General features: G+C 49.2%; 1 protein-coding gene across 2 annotated transcripts; it reads left to right on the top strand.

The window, feature by feature from the left end:
• The first annotated feature begins 7,734 nt into the window (after positions 1-7,734).
• On the top strand, positions 7,735-21,795 carry SV2A (synaptic vesicle glycoprotein 2A). 2 transcript variants are annotated; one of them, XM_088835714.1, is made up of 13 exons: positions 7,735-7,871; positions 11,527-12,491; positions 13,991-14,171; positions 14,961-15,112; positions 15,225-15,358; positions 15,924-16,013; positions 16,246-16,356; positions 16,525-16,613; positions 17,278-17,442; positions 17,657-17,790; positions 18,657-18,863; positions 19,466-19,625; positions 20,037-21,795. In XM_088835714.1, exons 2-13 carry the CDS (start codon positions 11,870-11,872, stop codon positions 20,218-20,220), a joined length of 2,229 nt encoding a protein of 742 aa, XP_088691840.1. In that variant the 5' UTR covers positions 7,735-7,871; positions 11,527-11,869; the 3' UTR covers positions 20,221-21,795. The 2 variants fall into 2 exon arrangements, with proteins under 2 accessions (XP_088691840.1, XP_055259439.1); XM_055403464.2 differs by lacking the exon at positions 7,735-7,871 and adding an exon at positions 10,868-11,098.
• The last annotated feature ends 870 nt before the right edge of the window (positions 21,796-22,665 follow it).

Here is a 22,665-nt window from a genome sequence, read left to right as displayed (position 1 = left end):
GTACAGGTTCCATCCCTGCTTGCGGAACTAAGAGCCTGCATGCAGCACTTGCATTGGCCAAACTAAAAACTTGGGGGAAGATTAGACATGGTATTTCACATCATGACTGGATACCAGGCTTCCGAGTCACAAGGGGACGAACTGACCACCTTAATTTCAAGCAGAGTTCTGCTATATGTGGTCATAAACTGAGGTCCCAGAAACGCTTGGAACCTGGCGTAGCCAGAAGCTGGTTCCTGGCCCCACACGCCAGAGGCCAACACTGGAGCATCCCCAGGTGTTGGGAAGCTTTGTCTCAGTCTCTGTGTGCTTTCTGCCTTCAGGTTATCTATCAAATGAATGGATTCGTCTGAGATCTCACTTCCTCGATTGGAGATTGAACCTGGGCTGCGGCAGGGAAAGCCTGGAATCCTAACCACCACGCCACTAGGGAACTCCTCCTATGAGGCATTTTTGGCTGTTTTCTGATATCATGTTGATGAATTCACACTGTCATCGAGTAAATTAGTGCCTTTGCTGAGTTCCCTACTATCTTTATTCAAACCACTGTTTTCTCAGGCATTTATTCTCAGAGTCTCTGAGCTTTTATTCATTCAATGATTCCCGAGTGCCTCCTCTAGTTATTAAGTTTGACTCCCCTAAACTCTCCTTTATGTCTCCACCCTCTGGTTCTTGCAGACTCTAGTGCTCAGCAATTCTCTGAACAGAGTACGCCTTGCTACTTCAGTCCGCACATCTGTTTGTTTTTTAGTTATTGTGCACCCTCTGATATTTTTTGTAATTGCCCTCCCCCATGCATGAAATTTTAATATCACCGATATGCTGTTGTATCTGTATATGTACTATGGCCCTTTGGAAGGACATAAACATTGTAACATCTAAGATTCTCATCCCTGTACCAATTTTTTACTTCTTGGGAGGGGAGCAATATTACTCCCATTGACAATGCAGGCTCTAGACCATGGGTCTTTAATGTTTGTAGGCCATGGGACAGTCCTTTGAGTATATGACAAAAACTATGGACCCTAACCAAGAAAAAAATGCATGCATGCATATTTACCCAATATCCTGAAGTAAAAATTCCAGAAGTTTCATGGATTCCAATCTAAGTATCCCTACACTAAACTGAATTCCTTAAGAATCCTTAATGATTTTCATTCTATTAAACTGTATCTCCCAGAATGTTGAAAGGTGCCTAATATATATAATAATTGTAAAAATGGTGGTGGTGGTTTAGTTGTTAAGTCATGAACTCTTGTGTTCCCATGGACTGTAGCCTTCCATGGGATTTCCATGGGATTCCCCAAGCAGGAATACTGAAGTGGGTTACCATTTCCTTCTCCAGGGGATCTTCCTCATCCAGGGATTGAGCCCTAGTCTCCAGCATTGCAGGCGGATTCTTTACTGACTGAGCCATTAGGGAAGTTCCAACTGTAAGAATAATAATAGCTAACATTTACTGAACTCTTCCTATATGCCAGGTACTGAACTGTTTTATATGCATTATCTCAATTAATCCTTAAAACAATGCCTTAGGTAGATTTTACTTTTACGATTTTAGATTTTGCTTTTACGCCAATTTTAAGATGAGGAAGCTAACATTAAGTTCCTTGACCAAAGTCACATGCTAAGAAGTGGTAGATGTAGTAATTGAAATAAGATCTGTCTGTACGCAGGTCAGGAAGCAATAGTTAGAACTGGACATGGAACAACAGACTGGTTCCAAATAGGAAAAGGAGTACGTCAAGGCTGTATATTGTCACCCTGCTTATTTAACTTACATGCAGAATACATCATGAGAAATGCTGGGCTGGAAGAAGCACAAGCTAGAATCAAGATTGCCAGGAGAAATATCAATAACCTCAGATACCCGGATGACACCACCCTTATGGCAGAAAGTAAAGAAGAACAAAAGAGCCTCTTGATGAAGGTGAAAGAGGAGAGTGAAAAAGTTGGCTTAAAGCTCAACATTCAGAAAACTAAGATCATAGCATCCGGCCCCATCACTTCATGGCAAATAGATGGGGAAACAGTGGCTGACTTTATTTTTCTGGGCTCCAAAATCACTGCAGATGGTGATTGCAGCCATGAAATTAAAAAACGCTTACTCCTTGGAAGGAGAGTTATGACCAACCTAGATAGCATATTAAAAAGCAGAGACATTACTTTGCCAACAAGTTCCGTCTAGTCAAAGCTATGGTTTTTCCAGTGGTCATGTTTGGATGTGAGAGTTGGACTGTGAAGAAAGCTGATCGCCGAAGAATTAATGCTTTTGAACTGTGGTGTTGGAGAAGACTCTTGAGAGTCCCTTGGACTGCAAGGAGATCCAACCAGTCCATCCTGAAGGAGATCAGTCCTGGGTATTCATTGGAAGGACTGATGCTAAAGCTGAAACTCCAATCCTTTAGCCACCTGATGCGAAGAGCTGACTCATTTGAAAAGATCCTGATGCTGGGAAAGATTGAGGGCAGGAGGAGAAGGGGAAGACAGAGGATGAGATGGTTGGGTGGCATCACCGACTCAATGGACATGGGTTTGGGTGGACTCTGGGAGTTGGTGATGGACAGGGAGGCCTGATGTGCTGCAGTTCATGGGGTCGCAAAGAGTCGGACACGACTGAGTAACTGAACTGAACTGAACTGGACTCCGTAGCCAATTGCTTAGTCATGTTATCCGATTGTATTTACTGAATAAATACATGTTGAATGAATGAATGTTTTGCCTTGTGACTTAATGGCTTTCTATATAAGCTATCCCCTCTCTAATTGGATTAAAAGCTCCTTGAGGATAGGAATTTTGATCCTTCATTTGTTAGCATCTCTCACTGGAACTTTATGGTGTCTTAGAGAGGCTGTTATTGACCCTCTTGTACCCCTCTTTGTACTTCCCATCCTGACAATCTCATGTGCATGAAGTGGAGCAGATAAAAGGTAGTGATGGGATAGAGGTGGGTGCTGATGTTGAGGAGCATTCAATATTCAGAAATATTTTTTTGGCATGCTATGTGCTTGGCATGCAGGATCTTTAGTTCCCAACCAAGGATAAATTTTGGCCCCTGCAGTGGCAGTGCAAAGTCTTAACCACTGGACCACCAGGGAAGTCCTGAAGAAGAACCAATTTGATGGGTAAATGGTGAAAGAAGTTACACCAGAAAGTAGTATAAGGTCATGATTAAAAACCCTGGAAAGCTCTGAAAGCCAGAGCTATGAAGTCAGAGACCTATATACTGTATGAACCTACTTATATGAAGCTCTGGAATAGACAAGTCTAATCTATGGTGACAGAAAGGAGATCAGTGGTTGCCAAGGATGGGGAGATTAACTTCAGAATGGCACAAGGGAAATTTTAGGGGCAGTGTTCTTTATTTTGATCAGAAGGATGCTTACAGGGAAGTATACATTTGTTAAAACACATTGAACTATACACCTAAGATGGATACATTTTTAAAGATTAAGAACTCTGCATCTATACTGCCTTTGTTCAAATCCTAGTTTTGCCATTTCTGAGTTGTGTGATTAATCAAGTTACTACTTAACCAATCAGTGCCTCAATTCATCTGTAAATGGTGATCATTTCATAGGTTAATGGGAGGTGGGGTGAGTTAATTGTTGTAAAGTGGTCAGAAAAGTGCCCAAGTCAGGTAACTGCTCTAACAATGTCAGCCATCATTACTATACACCCATTTATCACCTCCTGCTCCATAGTCTTATTTCTCACACCCAATATAAGTCATTTGTGGAGAAGAGCAGTCTGAGGGGTAGGAACAAGTCTAAACTAAAAGACTTCCTGGTAGTCCAGTAGCTTAAACTCCATACTCCCAATGCGGGGGGCCCGAGGTTCAATCCCAGGTCAGGAACTAGATCCCACATGCCGCAACTAAAAGTTCCCATGCCACAACTAAAGATCCCGCATGCTGCAATGAAGATCTAAGATCCTGCATGCCGCAAATAAGACTCGGCACAGCTAAATAAATAAATCAGAGACAAACATTAAAAAAGAAAGACATACAGATCTTCAATATTTTTACTTAAGAAATACTTAGCAGTAGTAATGTTACTCGCTCAGTCGTGTCTGACTCTATGCAACCCCACAGAATGTAACCCACCAGACTCCTCTGTCCAAGGAATTCTCTAGCAAGAATACTTGAGTGGGTTGCCATTCCCTTCTCCAGAGCATCTTCCCCACCCAGGGATTGAACTTCAGGTCTCTTGCATTGCAGGTAGATTCTTTATTGTCTGAGTTACACAGATCCATAAACAAAACAAATTATTTAAGTATATCTGTTAAGTATTTCTTAAGGATTTTTACATATGCATGTACCCTTTTCACTGTCATTTAGATTAAAATGTAGCACATTCCCACTGTGTGACCGCTATTTTCTCTCACTGTTTAATTTGCTTTTTCTTGAACTTTATGTAAATGGAATCGTAGGTGTGTACTGTTTTTTCTTTTTTTTTTGGTCTGGCTTCTTTGCTTAGTATTTTGTTTGTGAGATCTTTTTATGCAGCTGTATTCTATTTTATGCAGCTATATACCCATGGGGTCGTGAAGAGTCAGACGTGACTGAGTGACTGAATATCAACAAATAGAGTAGTTCAGTCTTTTAAAATAGTATTCCCTATATGGGGCTTCCCCACTGGTTCAGTGGTAAAAAATCCACCTACAATGCAGGACACATGGGTTTGATCCCTGGTTGGGAAGATTTCCTGGAAGAGGGCATGGCAACCCACTTCAGTGCTCTCACCTGGAGAATCCCATGGCCAGAGGAGCCTGGCGGGCTACAGTCCATGGGGTCACAAAGAGTCGGACCTGACTGACGAGACTGAGCATGCACACACTTGCTATATGAATATACCACAATTGGCTTATCCAAGTTTTGTTTAACCATTCTTTGGCTGACAGACATTTGAAGTTTTTGACTATTACGGATAGAGCTGCTGTGGAAAATCTTGTACTACCTTTTTTGTAGGACATATGCACTCATTTCTCTTGGGAGAGGATTTGTTGGATCAGATTTGACTTGTTTTTAAAGGATCAGCCTGACTGCTGAGAATAATGGGTTTTAAATAAGCAAGATTGGAAGTAGGGCAGCCAGTTAGGCGGCTGTTGCAGTAGTTAAGGTAAGAGATGATGGTGGCTTAGACTAGGGGGCAGGGGTGGAGAAGTGGTAGACACAGAATATATTTTAAAGGCAGGGCTGACAAGACTTGCTGATGTAGGGATGAGAGAAAGAAAGGAAACAAGGATAACTGTAAGGTTTTTGGCCTGAACACCTTGGTGAAGAGATGGGAAAGAACTCGTTCAGAAGTTTGTTTAAGGATCTGTTAAGTCTGAGATACTTATTAGATATTCATATGGTTGAATGGAAAGATGTTGAATTGACAGATGATGATTTTGAGTTTGGGCCTGGTGGAAAGGTCTGGACCTTTGGAGATAAAAATGTGGGAATTAACATCATATAGACAGCATTAAGGTCAAGGATCTACTTGAGGTGATCACAAAGAGAATAGGTGGAAGCAGAGAAGGGCCCTGGACTGAGTCCCTAGGAAACTTAATGTTAGTGGACCCATAAAAGGGGACCATGAAGGAGTAGCTGGTGAGGTGCATGGGTCCTTGGTTCTAGGGAGAAATGATGAAGTCTTTCCTCAGAACTTGAAAAATATATCCACCCTTTCCCTCTAAGAATACAAGATTTCTATTTCAGAAATGGATAAGTAATGGATAAGTAGAGAGTATGCGAAGTCACCTTAAAGAGAAGACATGGTTCCCTGCTATAACCTAACTGAAAATATTTACATATTTAAATGAAGAATATGTCAACCTGAAGAGAAGTCAGCATCGAACGCTAGTAAAGGGAGAGCCCCTCAGTCCCATGGGGCACAGCCTTTCCAAGAGCCATCCTGGAAAGAGTGCTTTAACCAGCAGAGTTAGAGTAGTCCAGGAGCATTGGCAAGGCTGCCCACAGAGTAGAGATGGGGTGGAGAATCGTAGCCAAGAAGAGTTTTCTGAACCCATTGGCACGACTCCTTGATGGGGATGGCCAGATGCCATTAAAGATACAACTCCTCCTCTTTGGTTTTATCATTGTGCATTTATATGTTGACATTATTGTTGACTTGGTTTAAAGGGAGAGAATGTTCTGGACATGCAGATAGGAGTTTTCCTTCAGTGTGAGTGACAGTTAAATTTCTCACTGTAAATTAACGCTTATGTATTATGGCTTTACGTTTTAGTAAACTGTAAACTTTGTTGGCACAAAACAGTATTCCAAGATGTAGCTTTGTGAAACTCCAGAGACCCATATCTTTGTCAGTGGTAAATTCAGCACCAAAAATGCCTGTGAGGTTGGGGACACCCAGTCTGCCAGCCCTCTCCATGTAACGTATCCCAACATTTTGAAACCTCTGTGCTTAACAGAACAGAATCACACATTATTAAATATAAAAGAGATCCAATGCAGCATCTACTCTAAGCCCCTCATTTTCCAGATGAGAAAACTGGGGTTCAGAAAGACAGAGAACTTGACCAAGGGCCCACAGCTTATTGGAAGTGAGAACCCTGGTCAGTGCTCTGTCCAAATAATCCCAGGCCTTACCTTGAATAGGTAGATTCACATTCAGTATGAGCATCTCCAAAGCACTCTGCTTCCCTCATCTCTGAAGCTAATATGTTCACCAAGTGGTATGCCTTGGATCTCTTAGCCCCGGTTACTGATACAGAGACAAAGGAAAGATAAAGAATTGAAACCAATTCACCTCGTTCTTGCCCTGGAAGCAGAAGTGTGTGTGTGTGTGTGTGTGTGTGTGTGTGTGTGTGTGTGTATGTGTGTGTGTGTGTGTGTATGTGGTAAGAGAAAGTGGGGAAGAGTACTGCGGGAGGTTGGTTGTTTTTTTTTTTGAGTCACTGTAACAAATACCTAGGGCTTCCCTGGTGGCTCAGTGGTAAAGAATCCACCTGCCAATGAAGGAGACGAAGGAGATGAGTGTTGATCCCTGGGGTCAGGAAGATCTTCTGGGAAAGGAAATGGCAACCCACTCCAGTCTTGCCTGGGAAATCCCACGGACAGAGGAGCCTGGCCAGTTAGTCTGTGGGGTAGAAAAAGAGTAGGATATGACTTAGGGACTAAACAACAAGAAGAAGAAGCAAATAATTGGAAGGGAAGATGCCCTTAAACCCCTGCAGTTTCTTCAACCTCTTCTGTCACCAGCAGAACGAAGGACAAGGAGGTCTGATTGTAAATAAATAGTCTGGGCTATCTCTGGAAAGAGATAATAAGGATCCAGGAGTTTCCTTCTCTGGCAGTTCAGGATAAAAACCACATTTTGCTATTCTTGCTTCCTCTGAAACAGCCAGGTAAACTTGGAGTGTGAGCAGTCCAGATTTGGGAGTTTGGCTGGGAACAGTGAGGAAGGGAAAGGGACGCGATTTGAAGGCAGAGCGAGTCCCTAAAATTCTTGGGTCTTGCCAGTCTGGGACTGAGGCGCTGAGGGAGGGGCTGCCTCGCTCACCGTCGCCCTTGTCTTCCCACTTGCCTTCCTGGCATCAGTATTACTTTCCTCGTATCCTTTAGCCTTTACCTAGCAGGGGCTGGGGTCGTGTGCAGCTGCCCCGTGACAGCCCCCCGGCTCCCTCACCGCCTCTCCCCGGAGCCCCGGGCCCTCCCCACCCTCTGTTTCCTTCCACCCCCCACCCCCCAACAATGGTCTCTCCCGATGCTCACCTCGGGGGGGCGGAGGCGGGGCCGGAGCCTGGGGGGGGCAGGTCTGCATTGCTGCTTCCCCCTGCACCCGGAGCAGACGCCGCCGCCGCCGGCCCCGCTGCCGGGACCCCCGCCCTCACCCGGACTCCCGTATCCGGGGGACCCAGCCCAGGTGAGAGCCCTCTCTCAGCCTCTCAGCGCCACCCCGCCCCGGGGCAGAAGCATCCTCGCCTTGCCTTGCAGCCATTTTATCCTCCGATGCTTTGCTCGTGGGGAGGGTGACCGTCCCTCATCAGGGGTGAGGGGATTGCTGGTGGTTTGAATGAACGTTTATGGCGGTTGCTGTGCTGATCAGAGAAGGAAATATATATATATATATATATATACACACACACACACATATTTATACATATATATGTATGGAGGAGGGGTGTTTTTCTCTACCGTAACCGGATCCATACCACTCTCCTCAGATGTTAACGGGGGTGGGGGGCTTGTAAGGTGGAATAGGGCTCCCTCAAACTCCAATTCCCAACTCATCTTACGCGCCCCCGCCTCCCCCCGCCCCGCGTGATGGATGACCTTGTCTGGGGCGGGAGAGTATGTGCTGCCTCAGTGCGCCTGGACTTGGGTTGCGGGTGCGGTGGGGGCGGTCGGGTTTGTGGGGAGTGTGTGGGGAGCGGGTTGGTGGAGGAAGGGCAGATGAAGGAGGGAAGAAAGGGAATGGTGGACGGAAACGTTGGGTAGGTAGAGGTGGTGAACAAGCAGGCTTGGGGACACGGTTGGGGGTGGGGCTGGAGGCAGGCAGTGGCTCCGGGCTGCGGGGAAGGGGTGTTGAGTGCTGATGGGCACTCGTCCAGCAGCAGAATCAAGGGTGAGGGGAGGCGCTCGGAGAATGGGTTCAGTCAGTTCTGGGGGCTCCGCTCTTATACCAGAGTAGGGCAGGATGGGGAGGGTCGCCGCGGATGCTGGCAGGGGCGGTCTCTATGCCCGTGCGCGTGAAGGTCTCCCCTTGCATTCTGGTCCCTGCCTCTCCGAATTCCTCCTTGGACATCCTCAGCTGACACCTTGATCTTTTCCCATCAGAACTGTGGAGACTCCATCTTCCAAACCGTAGGGTAGCGTGTAGACAGCGGTGGTGCAGCCTTGGCTGTCCTGGGGTGGGGATCGAGGCTCAGTTACCCAGCAGTGGTGGGGAGGGGTGCTCCAGCACTTCTTTCCCCCACATCCGTGAATGTTTTGATAAGTGATTGCTTCTTAACGACTTTGCCACCTGGGCTAGGGTGGGTTGGGAAATCCAGGTGGCTTCCAAAGTCAGGGGCTTTGATGGAGGTGAGGGGTTCTGGACCTCCCCACCCCACAACCAATCCTGGGCTGACTGAGTTATCCTGAAAGGAAGCCTTTGCTCAGATTCTCCCGCCTCCCCCCATCCTCTGCAGAAAATCTCCTGGGCATGTTTTCCCATCAGGTGAAGCCAACCGACCTTAAAGGCCCCTGTAACCCTGAATCTTGTCTCCTTTAACCTCTACCTCTCCGAGTCTGTCTCCCTCCCACAAGCTTAGCCACCCTGTGCTGCTTTGGGGGCTAAAAATAGCACCACTTCCTCACCAGCTTGAAGAATTTGTGTTCTTTCTCTTCCTCCTGACCTCCTGGGCTTGTTGGCCCTGGGGGAGCTGGCTGTTGAGCCATCACATCCTGCTGTGGCTCTGGGGCCCTTCTGTACCCTTCCCGTTCCTCTAAAGGATGGAGAGTGTAAACAAACCCAGGGCATGGCTCTTGCTGGGTCCATCTGCCTGCGTCAGGGTTTTGGGGGGAGATCCTAATTGGGAAGGAACGGTGAGGCAAGAAAATTGCATGCAGAAAGGGGATTCCACTGTTCCCTCTCTTTAATGGGGAACGGTTTGGGCCTTGAACCACAAGGAAAGAAGGTGACATAGGGGTCACTGGTTCTGGTCATCGTGGTCCACTGCTCACATCTGACCTGAGGGGGTAGGGCTCTGCTTTGCTAGTGCTTCTTTCTGGACTACATAGCATTACTTACCCCTTCTGCCTGGGCCACTGTGTGTGTGTGTGTGTGTGTGTGTGTGTAAGTGTATGTGTGACATTTAATGAAGGCCCTGGATGGGTGGGAACAGAATGAAGCAGGATATTTTTAGGGAATGATCTCTGATCAGAATCTAGTCCTGCTTCCTCTGCTTCTATGAAGGAAGAGGGGGTTCTCCCATGCTTGCTTGCCTCTGGAGGATGTCTTTTGTGGGGGAGGGGAGGTCCAAGCCCCCTTCATTCTATATCAGCTCCTACGCAATGCGGTATTTATGGACTCCCTTTTCCTTGACTCCTGGAGGAGGAGCAGAAAGGATTAAGGGGGATTAGAAAGGGAGGCCATGGAGGAAGGAGGTACAACTATAGACCTTAGACGCCCATGTTGGAAATGTATGTTTGATTTTCCACCCCTACCCCACCAGTGAAAGGGGGCCCATTTATGACATCCTGAAGGAAGGTGGCAAGCCAGTCATCACCTCTTTTTTAGATTTTGGTCTGCCCTTTTTCCCCCATGACCTCAGATTCCAGGTCTCCCTTTTTGTGAGTCTTCCACTGTTTGTCTGGAACAGACAATATGGGTCCAGCTGCTGGCATTTGTTTGAACACAGAGGGGTCTTGGGACTCTGTATTGGTAGGTTACAACAGCATCCGAATGTGACCACCCCCTGCTTTGCTCTTGCTGCTTCTTTCACAGTTTTCAATCTAATAGGAAGGAAAGAAACTAATAGAAGTTCTGTTGTGAGATTAAATGATCACATCAACTTGGAGAAATAGAGATTATTATCCCCAGTTTAAATATAAGGACTCTGAGGCTTAGAGATGTTCAGGAACCTGCTCAAGATTAGTTAGTAAATGGCAGAGCTGGAATTTCAACTTATGTCATCTGATTGTCACGTGCTTTGCCCTGAACCAGCTCTCTCCTTGCCAGTATCCCTTTTTGCCATTCACCCTAAAGAGCATCCACAGGTGGCTTTTGTTCTAACGTCTTGTGAGGGAGTGGAGGTCATCTTACCACATTACTATCACCACAAAGAGTAATTAATATTTATTCATCAGTTGTTATGTGCCAGGCACTATGGTAAAGAGTTTATACTCATGATGTCATTTAATCCTTACTTCCCCCTCTTAAATGAGAGGGAACTAAGGCTTTGAGGATCAGAGACATGCTCATGGTCACTTAGTAAGCTGTTGAAACAGGAAGTCAAATCTAAGTCTGTCTGACTGTGGAAGCTGAGTTTTCACCCACTGAACTCTGTTGGGAGGAGACTCCTCCTTGTGAAGCCTACGAACATGGAACCTGAGGAAGGACCTTGGAAGCCCCATCTTCAGATGCCATCAGTGGTCCGAAGGCAACAGGTTGAAGGATTCAGCTGTCCTATCTGTTCCCCCTAAACTCTGCTCCCAGTAAGAAACCCGGACCAGACTAGAGAAGGGAGTTTTGGTTTCTCTATTTCCTCTTTTATCCTTGGTAGGTGGGTGGTAAAACAAAGGGTCTGTTCTTGAAGTGGGGCCAGGGATCAGGAGATGGGCTCTGGGTAGGTGATCGTGACTTTGGAGCAAATCCCATGGCTCTGGTCTCCAAGGTCAAAGTAAGGGATGTATACTGAGTGGCCCATAGCAAGCCCAGACAGTCATCCTTTTTTCCTGAGTTCGGCTTGAGGCCAGCAGGCCATCTCTGTAACATAAGGCCCAGGTGGGGCTCTGGGTCAGCAGGACTGCTATATTGGCCTTCTTCAGTGTCTTAGGCCTCACAACCTCCTTTTTTCTCCCTTATCTTTTTCTAGATCTCCAGAGGCTCCTGGAAGAGAAGTAGCAGCCTTTTCTGCATTATCCTGGCTCCCCAGCTTAGCCTCCCCAACCTGGCGCCCCCTCCCCTTCCCGTCCTCCCTCTGCCCCTCTTCCTTCCCAATGCATCCAACTGAACTGGGTGTGGGCCAAACTCTTCCCTCCCTTTCCCTCCTTGACACTCACTGGCCAGATCCTACATTCTTTTCTGTGCCCAGAGTTACTCAAACACACTTCATCTAAGTAACTCGGGGAAGCAGTCTTTCTGACTCCAGGAGCCCTTGCGCAAAATCAGAAAAAGGAAGTGGGGAAGATTCGGTGAAGTAGTCCCAAAGCCCCATCATGGAAGAGGGCTTCAGAGACCGGGCAGCTTTCATCCGTGGGGCCAAAGACATTGCCAAGGAAGTCAAGAAGCATGCAGCCAAGAAGGTGGTGAAGGGCCTAGACAGAGTCCAGGACGAATATTCCCGGAGATCCTACTCCCGCTTTGAGGAGGAGGACGATGATGATGACTTCCCTGCCGCTGCTGATGGCTATTACCGCGGGGAAGGGGCCCAGGATGAGGAGGAAGGTGGCGCATCTAGTGATGCCACGGAGGGCCACGACGAGGATGATGAGATCTACGAGGGGGAATATCAGGGCATCCCCCGGGCAGAGTCTGGGGGCAAAGGCGAGCGGATGGCAGATGGGGCGCCCCTGGCTGGAGTGAGGGGGGGCTTGGGTGATGGGGAGGGTCCCCCGGGGGGGCGGGGAGAAGCACAGCGGCGGAAAGAACGGGAAGAACTAGCCCAGCAGTATGAAGCCATCCTACGGGAGTGCGGCCACGGCCGCTTCCAGTGGACACTCTATTTCGTGCTTGGTCTGGCGCTGATGGCCGACGGCGTCGAGGTCTTCGTGGTGGGCTTCGTGCTGCCCAGTGCTGAGAAAGACATGTGCTTGTCTGACTCCAACAAAGGCATGCTGGGTAAGACAGCCCCACCCCGCCCCAAACTCTGGAGATCAGTTCTCTGTGCCTGAGAGCTGCTCCTGTCCTCACCACTGCGTTCCTGAGGACCCTGGCCCCAAGATATCCCCGGGAGGGCTCAGGGTTCTTCTGTTGTGTTCTCCGCCTCCACTGCCCCCTCCCTGACACCCTCCTCTGGAGGCGGGGTCATGGTGAGGTTGCCTGTGCAAGAGAAAAGGCACACGGGCTGGGGCTTGGGCCTGTAGTTGGGGGGTGGTCTGCTTAGTTCTGTAGGAGACGGCTGTGGTGGGATGGACCCCCATTTAATGTTTCTTCAAAGCCTTTCCTCTTGTTATCCTGATTCCTTCCCTTTTGGGGGGGAACAAGAAGGCAGTATCCAAACTCCCTGATTTAAATGAGGAGAGTCAGTTTGGGGTGGTGGGGGGCTGGGAAGAATCCAGCCAGAGAAGCTGGTCACACTTGCTCTTGGTTAGCATTGGGAATGTTCAGGGGCCAGCAAGTGGTCTTTAATGGCCCTTCCTGATGGAGATCCCAAGGGAGGAAATCCCCTAGAAGGGGATCCCTCAGAAGGGATCAGGTCTTGCTCTGTCACCAAGTTGCCACGAGATCTTGGGCAGTTTCCTTCTCCCTCGGGCTGGGCTTGGGCCTGGGTAAAATGCAGAGTTTAGAGTAGATAACTTTTAAGACCAATTCCAACTCTGATTTTATGAAGGAAGAAAGGAACAGGGGAGTTTTGGGACCAGAAGTGTTGGAACTGGAAGGAATAAAAAATGAATTTATATGTGGGCTTCCGTGGTGACTCTGTAAAGAATCTGCCTGTAATGCAGGAGACTGGGGTTTGACCCCTGGGTCGGGAAGTTACCCTGGAGAAGGAAATGGCAACCCACTCCAGTATTCTTTCCTGGAGAATTCCAGGGACAGAAGAGCCTGTGGGCTACAGTCCATGGGGTCGCAAAGAGTTGGACACAACTGAGCGATTTTCACTTTTGTTTGTGTGTGATCTCCTGGGAGGATTGAAGGAATGGAGCCTCTTTCCCAGGGAACATGAGAGCCACCTCCTGTCACTTGGAGGGCATCAAGTCAGAGAGGCTAGAGGGGATCCTGGGAGGATCTGGGAATCTAGGCAGATCCATTTCTCATTCCAGGCAAACTAGAGATGGGTGTATTGTGTATGCGTGTGTGTGTATGTGTCTGTGTGTGAGACAGCAAGAGAGTGAGAGTGAGCAAGAAGGAATGAGGGAAAGAAAGGAGAATTCTAGGGCTGTCCCGTGTCTGCATCTCTGCCTTTGAACCTCCAGGCTGCAGAGATGACCTTCCATCTTTGCTCATGTAATGCATTCTCTCTCACTTGATCTCATCTCTGGGTATACTTAGCTCCTACAAGTCCTTCAGATCCTCTGTCCATGCTGCTGCAGTTTCAGCTCATTTAAATGTCTGGCGAGTGGAAGAACTTTAGTGTGTCTGCTCATACCCCTTCTGCCTCTGTTCTCCTCTTTCAGGCCTCATTGTCTACCTGGGCATGATGGTGGGAGCCTTCCTCTGGGGAGGGCTGGCTGATCGGCTGGGTCGAAGACAGTGTCTGCTCATCTCACTCTCAGTCAACAGCGTCTTCGCCTTTTTCTCATCTTTCGTCCAGGGTTATGGCACTTTCCTTTTCTGCCGTCTCCTTTCTGGGGTCGGGTGAGTGTTCGCCTCATGAGCCCCTGGAAGGCAGGGCTGCGCCTTGGTTGCTTTTATGCCTCTAGGGCCCTGCATAGTGCCAGGCACACCAGCTGTACCTCAAATATGTGTGAGCTGAATGAATGAAATCCTCTCCCTTCAGGCCAGTTTCTCCCTGTCCAGGACCTGTCTACTGTCTGTCCAGATTGCCATTCCATATCTGGTTCACTCCCAAGTCCACCACCCTACCTTTTAGTCCCATTCTGAGCCTGGTTCCCTCAAGAGACCCAGTGGGGCTCAGCTTCACCCCTGGGTGTCTGTGGTTATCCCCTTCCCAGAGTATAAATATTTCCTGCATTCAACAACAAACCTTGTTCATACCCACACCTGCCAGAACTCTGAAGCCCTGAGCCACCCAACTTTTACACTTCCTGTGCCACCTGCATGTACCCTCTGCATTGTCTCCCAGCTCTCTTCTGGCCGGCTTCCTCAGATTCCTCTTGTTCTTCTTCCTTTGGGGATTTCCCCTCTTTTCTGTGAGTATCGGCTCTCCCTTCCAACTCTGTAGTCATCTTCAAGATTCAACGTTTGTTCCTTCCCATTCCCTGAGACCTGCCTGCCTGTTTCCTAGGGTCCCAAGGATGGGTGCCTGATGGCTGGTGGTGAGGGAGCTTATAGGGCATGGTGGTGAGAAGGAGTTTCTCTTTAAAACGTTCAGAAGATGGAAGGGACTTGGGGATACAGAGCACTGGGGTATGGGATCAGGAATATGGCCATTTTCCAACGCTGAATTCTTGCAATGCCCTCCAGGATCGGAGGGTCCATCCCCATCGTCTTCTCCTATTTCTCGGAGTTTCTGGCACAGGAGAAACGTGGGGAACATTTGAGCTGGCTCTGCATGTTTTGGATGATTGGTGGAGTGTACGCAGCCGCTATGGCCTGGGCCATCATCCCCCACTATGGTGAGCAGCCCCTAGAAAATATACCCCAGACTCTCTGCTCTCCTATGCTCCCTATGGTAGGACCCTATAGCCTCTGGCCTCTCTGCTGACGCTGTGACTCTGTCCTCTCCAGGGTGGAGCTTTCAGATGGGGTCTGCTTACCAGTTCCACAGCTGGAGGGTCTTTGTCCTCGTCTGTGCTTTCCCTTCTGTGTTTGCCATTGGGGCTCTGACCACACAGCCTGAAAGCCCCCGTTTCTTCCTGGAGGTGAATGGGGCTGGGGCTGGGCTGGGGGGAGGGCAGCAGGGGCTCCTGCATTCAAACACCCACCATGGGCTGGGCCTGGTCCACGTGGCAGCCTTCCTTTCCCAGGGTCCAAGGTCTGGGGGGCCTTGATCTCACATCCTTCATCTTAGAATGTATTTCCAGAGGAGTTCCATGGGTGTTAAAACCAGAGGACCTGCTTCACCATGGGTGGCTTAGGGTTTTGCAGGCAGGGGTCCTGACCCTGGCCCTGACTTTACGGTTCAAAAGAGGATCCTACAGCCCCCCGCCCCCACTTTACCCTGACCCAGCAGGGTGAGGATGCTCCTCCTGCTCTGACTACATACTCGCCCATCGTCTTCATTTCCCTAGTTTTCAGTTTCTCTTTCCATTGTGCCAAGGGATCCCCGACTCTTGCCCAAGCCTGGTTACTCCTGCTGTGCTCCCCCTTGGGTTCTTTCAGAGTGGTTGGTGGGTGTGCCCCTAGGTCACGTTGAGGGAGGGGGATCTGTAGCCCTGGGTCAGGGAGAGGCTGACCCGGATGTGGGGACTGTTTCTGTGGCTCTAGAATGGGAAGCATGATGAGGCCTGGATGGTACTGAAGCAGGTCCATGACACCAACATGCGAGCCAAGGGGCATCCTGAGCGAGTCTTCTCGGTAAGCCACAGTCCTCCCCTCAGTCCTCCGGGTGCCCACACCTGGCCCCTCCCTGGACTCCTCCCCCCACTCATGCCCACCTTCCTGGGCCACACTGAGACCTCAGTGGGATCTCTCAGGGTATCACGTCTCCCTCCCCTTTCCCACTTTGCTACCGCAGGAGAAACTGGGGTACTTGGAAGGGCTGGAAAGTACAGACTAAGTGACTGCTCACTCATTCTTTTGACCCCAGGTAACCCACATTAAGACAATTCATCAGGAGGATGAGTTGATTGAGATCCAGTCAGACACAGGGACCTGGTACCAGCGCTGGGGGGTCCGGGCCTTGAGCCTGGGAGGGCAGGTAATGGCGGAGGGGATGGTGGAGAGATGGAGAGGAAGGCAGGGCTGGAGCCTGGGTGTGGGGGTGATGCGTGAACTGGAGGGAGGTGGTAAGGCAGAAAAATTGGGATCTGGAGGTGCTAGAACTACTGGCTGGCAGCCATATATGACTCTGTCCTATTCCGCCTAGGTCTGGGGGAATTTCCTCTCTTGTTTTGGTCCAGAATACCGCCGCATCACTCTGATGATGATGGGTGTGTGGTTCACCATGTCATTCAGGTGAGGAGCTGGGTGGGGTGGGTTGGAAGTGTTGGATGTGATGGTCTGTGGGTTGGGAGAGAGGTGGAGAAAATGGAAATGAAGGGGATGAATAATGAGGGAAGGTGCTATTTGGATCCCCTCTGATAGTCCACCCGGCTCCTCTACCTCACTCCTTAATCCAGCAAACTTCTATTATAGGCAGAACAGTATCAAGTTTCTATTCCTTGCCAGGCGCTCTGCTGGGATGGGATAGATGTGGTCTCAGTCCTCATGGGGGTTACGTTTTGGTCTAGGAGCTAGACAAACTAGCTGTAAGAGTGCCACGGTGGGGGATGTACACTGGGAGCAGGCAAACGGGCTTCCCAGCCCAGATCACTGGTAGGCTGGAGAGGGGAGGTACGTCCTGAAGGATGAAGAGGGGTTAGGCTGAGGGTGGGATGGGGAGACTGTCTTAAACAGAAGGTAGAACAAATGCCTGGGAGGTAAGAAGCACTAGGCGGAGGGGTTAGAAGAACCTGAAGTCCCCCAACCGCAGCAGTTGGTGAAAGATGAGATGAGGCGAGAGATGAGGCTGGGGAGGTGAGCACGGTCCTATCATGGGCTGACTCCTCTATTTCTTTCTCCTTCTGGACTGTGTGGTTCTAATCCATGAGCCCTGATTCCATTGCCCTTGACGCTTCAGCTACTATGGCCTGACTGTCTGGTTTCCCGACATGATCCGCCATCTCCAAGCCGTGGATTATGCAGCCCGCACCAAAGTGTTTCCCGGGGAACGTGTGGAGCATGTGACTTTTAACTTTACTTTGGAGAATCAGATCCACCGAGGGGGACAGTACTTCAATGACAAGTATGTGGGGATCTTTGAGCTTCACCCCTTCCATCCTTCCTACCCTTTGCCTTTTTTGTGAGTCTGGGGGTTCAGAGACAAGGTGTTTGGGGGCAAAGACCCGTGGTTGTTCTCAACCCTGCAGCTTCCTGTCTTACTTCACTGTTACTTCATGAGTGTGGGAGGAGGGTGTAAGAATGAGGGGAAGGTGGCTTTCATCATCCTGGCTTTACAGGTTCATTGGGCTACGTCTGAAGTCAGTGTCCTTTGAGGACTCCCTGTTTGAGGAGTGTTATTTTGAGGATGTCACATCCAGCAACACATTTTTCCGCAACTGCACGTTCATCAACACCGTGTTCTATAACACTGGTAAGGTGGCATGGCTAGACGCTGACAGACCAAAGGATTGGGTGGACCCTGAGCTGGAGAAAGGGAACCTTCTTCATTCCCTAACTCAGGGTTCTCAAGCTGAGCTCTTCGGAGCCTTGGAGGTGATAGGGGGGGTCTGTTAGTTACTACCAGCAATTACAACAATCTAATGGTAATTGGTCATTTTTCTGTAATAAGTAGAACATCTGACGAAAACATCAAGTTTGTTTGCTTTTGGCTAGAATTGAAACAACTCAATATTGTGATATTAATGCACTTTTGAAGAGGGCAAAATCATTCAAAAGAGCAGCCTTGGGAAAAAAAGAAAAACAATAAAAGGGATATTTGGTGGAGAAAAGGGAGTCAGGGCCTTAATCCTTTTCTTTAACAGGGATTCTCAAACTATATGCACATGAAATGCTGGTTTTGTGAGCTAGACTGAGGTTTCCCACTTCTAAATGGAGTGCTGAATGAGTTTTCCTATCTTTCAGGAAAAAAAAAATGGATAGGACTTCTAAGGCTTTTTAATATTTTGCTCAGTAATTTATCCTAAACTTATGGCTCTGCTACTGCTTATAGTTAGCTAGAACAGACAAAAAGAATGAACAGGAAAGCAGCAGACATCATTAAGAAAACATAGAAACAGCCAAGCGCCTTGTTTCATTTGGTAAACTATGGTCATTTTGTGACATAAAAGGATCCTAGCTCCTATGGTGATGTTATCTGATGTTTTGCCATAGTGTCCTGACTGATTCTGAGAGCCCCGCCTGCTAAACCCCTCAAAGGCAGAGTCCTGAGCATAAGCAATAGTAGCCTCCCTCTCGCATGTGCCATGATTGTCTGCCTGTCTTGGCCTTCGCCCCCAGACCTGTTTGAGTACAAGTTTGTGAACAGCCGTCTCGTGAACAGCACATTCCTGCACAACAAGGAGGGCTGCCCTCTGGACGTGACGGGGACGGGTGAAGGCGCCTACATGGTGTATTTTGTCAGCTTCTTGGGGACACTGGCTGTGCTTCCTGGGAACATCGTGTCTGCTCTGCTCATGGACAAGATTGGCAGGCTCCGAATGCTTGGTAAGGGGGAGAGGCTGGGTGGTGGTGTGCCAGAACTGACCAGGAGGCTGGGGGGAGGGCATGGCCGTCACTGGGCTTCTCACCTTAGTCTGTGGAAAGCCTAGCCAGAGAAGGGTCTGTCTCTCACGTCTTCTGCTTGGAGGGAGTGGGGGGAGGTGGGGGCTGCATGACCAGGCGGGGTCTGGTGAGGAGGCTCCTCTGGGGATAGGAGGTGGACAGAATAGCAGGTCTAGGATACAGGCTTTGGGGTCATGGGTTTTGAATCTCAGCTCCACTGCCTTCTTAGGTAAGTTACTCACCTCTGTGAACCCAGCTGTCTCGTCTGCAACATGGCAGTGATGGCAGTGCCTCTTAGGAGGGTGACTTATTAGTAATGTGTGTAAACCATCCAATTGTCTGGTGCATAGCTTGCACCGAGGAATGGTTGCTACTGATACTGTTAATAAAAAGACAATGTAAGTGAGGTTGGAGATGAGGGAGAAACCTGCCTTTTGGGTACCCTGGCAAAGAAAGTGTCTCATCCTGGTCGAAGGGACAGAGTGGGCTGTGGGTGGCTTTCGTCATGGCCACGCTCATGCTGCTTTCTTCCTCCCTGGCTCCAGCTGGCTCCAGTGTGATGTCCTGTGTCTCCTGCTTCTTCCTGTCTTTTGGGAACAGTGAGTCCGCCATGATCGCTCTGCTCTGCCTTTTCGGGGGGGTCAGCATCGCATCCTGGAACGCGCTGGACGTGTTGACTGTTGAACTCTACCCCTCGGATAAGAGGTAACAGGCATGTGGTGGGGGCAGGGCAGGACAGAAATGGGGGGAGGAAGGGGGCTGCTGGGGAAAGGCGTCTTTAGAGGTATAAGGGCACATATTCCCTTTGAGTTTCTCTTCTAAAAGCTGGTAGCATTTTTATTTTTTTTAAAGCTGGTAGCTTTTATATTCAGTCCTTGAAGTCTTAACTATTAACCTGATTTTTTGGTGTCCTTTCCCCCTTGCCTCCCATTTTATCCGTATTCCCTGGTGTGCACCCCCCCTCTCTAATTGCTCCATTCTTCCTCTCCCTCCTGGTCACTGCCGGCCCTCTCCTTCACCTGCCCCTCTTCCCCCACAAATCCTCCCATGCCTCTTCCTTTGTCTCCTTCCCTGGCCCCTCCATCCCGTTTGCTGCGCTGGGGGACTGCTGAGCAGGACCACAGCCTTCGGCTTCCTGAATGCCCTGTGTAAGCTGGCAGCTGTGCTGGGGATCAGCATCTTCACGTCCTTTGTGGGAATCACCAAGGCTGCCCCCATCCTCTTTGCCTCAGCTGCTCTTGCCCTCGGGAGTTCTCTGGCCCTGAAGCTGCCCGAGACCCGGGGGCAGGTGCTGCAGTGAGGGAATCTCTGGGGCTTGGCGCGTGGCAGGCACACTGTGAGACCAACAATTCCCTCTTCCCGTCCCCTGCCCTGCCATCCTGGCTGCCAGAGCCCTCGTTCCCCCGTCCTGTTTAGTGTCTTAGCCATGTATGCGTGAGTGTGTGTGTGTGTGTGTGCGCGCACGTGTGTGAGACCCCGTGGGCAGGGACTACAGGGAAGGCTCCTCCATCCCAGATTTGGGGTGCAGCTCTATTTCCCACCTCCTACCACCCCTGACTTTGCACAAGAGAAGGCTTGGCCCCGCCCTTCTCCCCCAGTGTTAGTGAGAGGCCCTTGCTCTTCCCAGCTCCTGGGGCTTTAGAACAGGCTTCCTGCCTTCCCCCTTGTTCCCTCTGCCTGGGCTCTGGCAAAACCACAAGCAGGTGGTTATGCCGGGGGCTAGGGCTTGATGTAGACCGTGGACCAAAAGAACTTCTTAGAGTTGGAAGGGCCTAGAGTGCCCTCTCATGCCTCCTGTTGGATGCTGGGGAAGTAGCAATAAACCTCAGCCCCCTGGCCTCCAGTTCCCCCTCAATTTGGGCTACAAGAAGCCTGAATTTTATGAAATTAGCTTTCTGATTCTTATTTATTTATATATTAAGTTCTGAGGCAGCTCAGCAGGACTGTCTGTGTGTGAATGCTTGTATACACTTATGTATGTGTGTGTGTGTGCGTGCGCTGTGGGGTGGGGGTGTCATTATACTGTTCTAAAATACAAGCCAAGGGTAATTTCAGTGGACACACACACAAGTACCTGCCTCCCACAGTACCTCCCCTAATCTTGTTTCTGAGCCTGGCCTGGTGGGAGGAGCCTCGCCTGGCTGGGAGAAGAGTGTCACAGTCTAGCAAGAACCAAGGGCACCTGACAAGGTTCATCTCCTCCCCATCTCTCAAGAAGCACAGGCCTCCTCTGGAGTGAGAGGCTCTCCCCATTACACAGCACAGACAGGAACAGCACAGCTGCCCTCCCACCTCCAGACTGTCCCCTCACAGGCAGAGGAGCAGGGGAGGGAAAGAAACCAGTATGCAGTCAAACCAGCAGATCAAAAAGCACAAGGAGCTGGGGCAGGGCAGGAACCGGGCTTTCCCAGCAACTCCTGCAAAGTGGGAAGAGTTTCAGCAGTAAGCCAGGGACCCCTAATGCAGGGACCAGAAGCCTCAGTTTCCCATCTCACCCTCCGCACAGGATAGCCCGTGTGGGTTAAGCTGCCCCTGCCCCGGCCCGCCCCGTGTGGTTGCTTTCTTGGGTGCCCCCGTCCTCCACCCCCAACACTGTAGCTGTGATGTGTTGTAGTTTTTAGCTGTTTGTAAATGTTAAAAAATTAAAAGGAAAAAAGTGAAAACAAACAGAAAATCCGAATTCAGCCTCCTCATGCTGCGTCTGGTGCCCCCACCCTGTGGTCACGCCCATTTTGTAAAAGTGAACCAGGTGGTGACTGTTTAACTCTGATGTCTGTGCTCAAAGAACTGCCTTCTCCAGTGCCCAGTGGATGAGTGTGCCCTCTCTTCATCCTTCACTTGCTGGACGCAGCCCTCTCCCCTGCACCTCCCTGGAGGGACCCATCCATCTCCCTTACTCTCCTGGGGAACCCTAAATCCAACTCTGTTGATGTAAAAAAAATTAAGTGAAAAATACTGATGAAAAATAAAAAGGAAACAAATCCTTAAAACCTAAAATGGCTATGTCTGCTTCTTCGCCTCTACCTACATCCAGCTTTGTTCTGCCTCCTGAGGCAGAAGATGGTGAGCTGGAAAAACAACTCCTTTCTCCAAACTGAAGGCCAGAGTAATGTGATGCATCACATTTACTTCCTGAGTTGGCCTCTGTGCTGACCTTTCCACTTTTAAAGATAGAGGGCTCTCACAGTCCCCTAGATTTGAAAACTTGGGGTAATGTCCTACAACTTAATAGCAAAACAACTAATATCCTGATGAAAAAATGGGCTAAAGACTTGAGCAGCCATTTTTCCACACACATAAAATGACCAATAGGTATTGTTCAGTCATGTCAGCACGCCAGGCTTCCCGTCCTTCATTATCGCCCAGTTTGCTCAAACTCATGTCCATTGAGTCGATGCCATACAACCCTCTCATCCTCTGTTGCCCTCTTCTCCTGCCCTCCATCTTTCCCAGCAACAGGGTCTTTTCCAGTGAGTTGGCTTTTCACATCAGGTGGCCAGTAGGTATATATGTATATAAAAAATGCTCAGTGTCACTGATCATCAGGGAAGTGCAATCAAAACCTTAATGAGATACCACCTCACACCTGTCAGGATAGCTATTATATATATATATATATATATATATATATAGTGAGTGAAGTTGCTCAGTCATGTCTGACTCTTTGCGACCCCATGGACTATAGCCTACCAGGCTTCTCCGTCCATGGAATTTTCCAGGCAAGAGTACTGGAGTGGGTTGCCAT

This window comes from Moschus berezovskii, chromosome 4, assembly GCF_049115385.1.
Source record: "Moschus berezovskii isolate FMDL1 chromosome 4, NW_MosBer_1.0, whole genome shotgun sequence".
NCBI classification, from domain to species: domain Eukaryota; kingdom Metazoa; phylum Chordata; class Mammalia; order Artiodactyla; family Moschidae; genus Moschus; species Moschus berezovskii.
This window is presented reverse-complemented; position numbering and strand designations above follow the sequence as displayed.

Coding starts and splice junctions, on each gene's coding strand:
- SV2A (XM_088835714.1), top strand. CDS start 11,870: ATGGAAGAGGGCTTCAGAGACCGGGCAGCTTTCATCCGTGGGGCCAAA. Junction 16,014..16,245: donor ATCCTGAGCGAGTCTTCTCG/GTAAGCCACAGT, acceptor TTTTGACCCCAG/GTAACCCACATTAAGACAAT. Junction 19,626..20,036: donor CTCTACCCCTCGGATAAGAG/GTAACAGGCATG, acceptor ACTGCTGAGCAG/GACCACAGCCTTCGGCTTCC.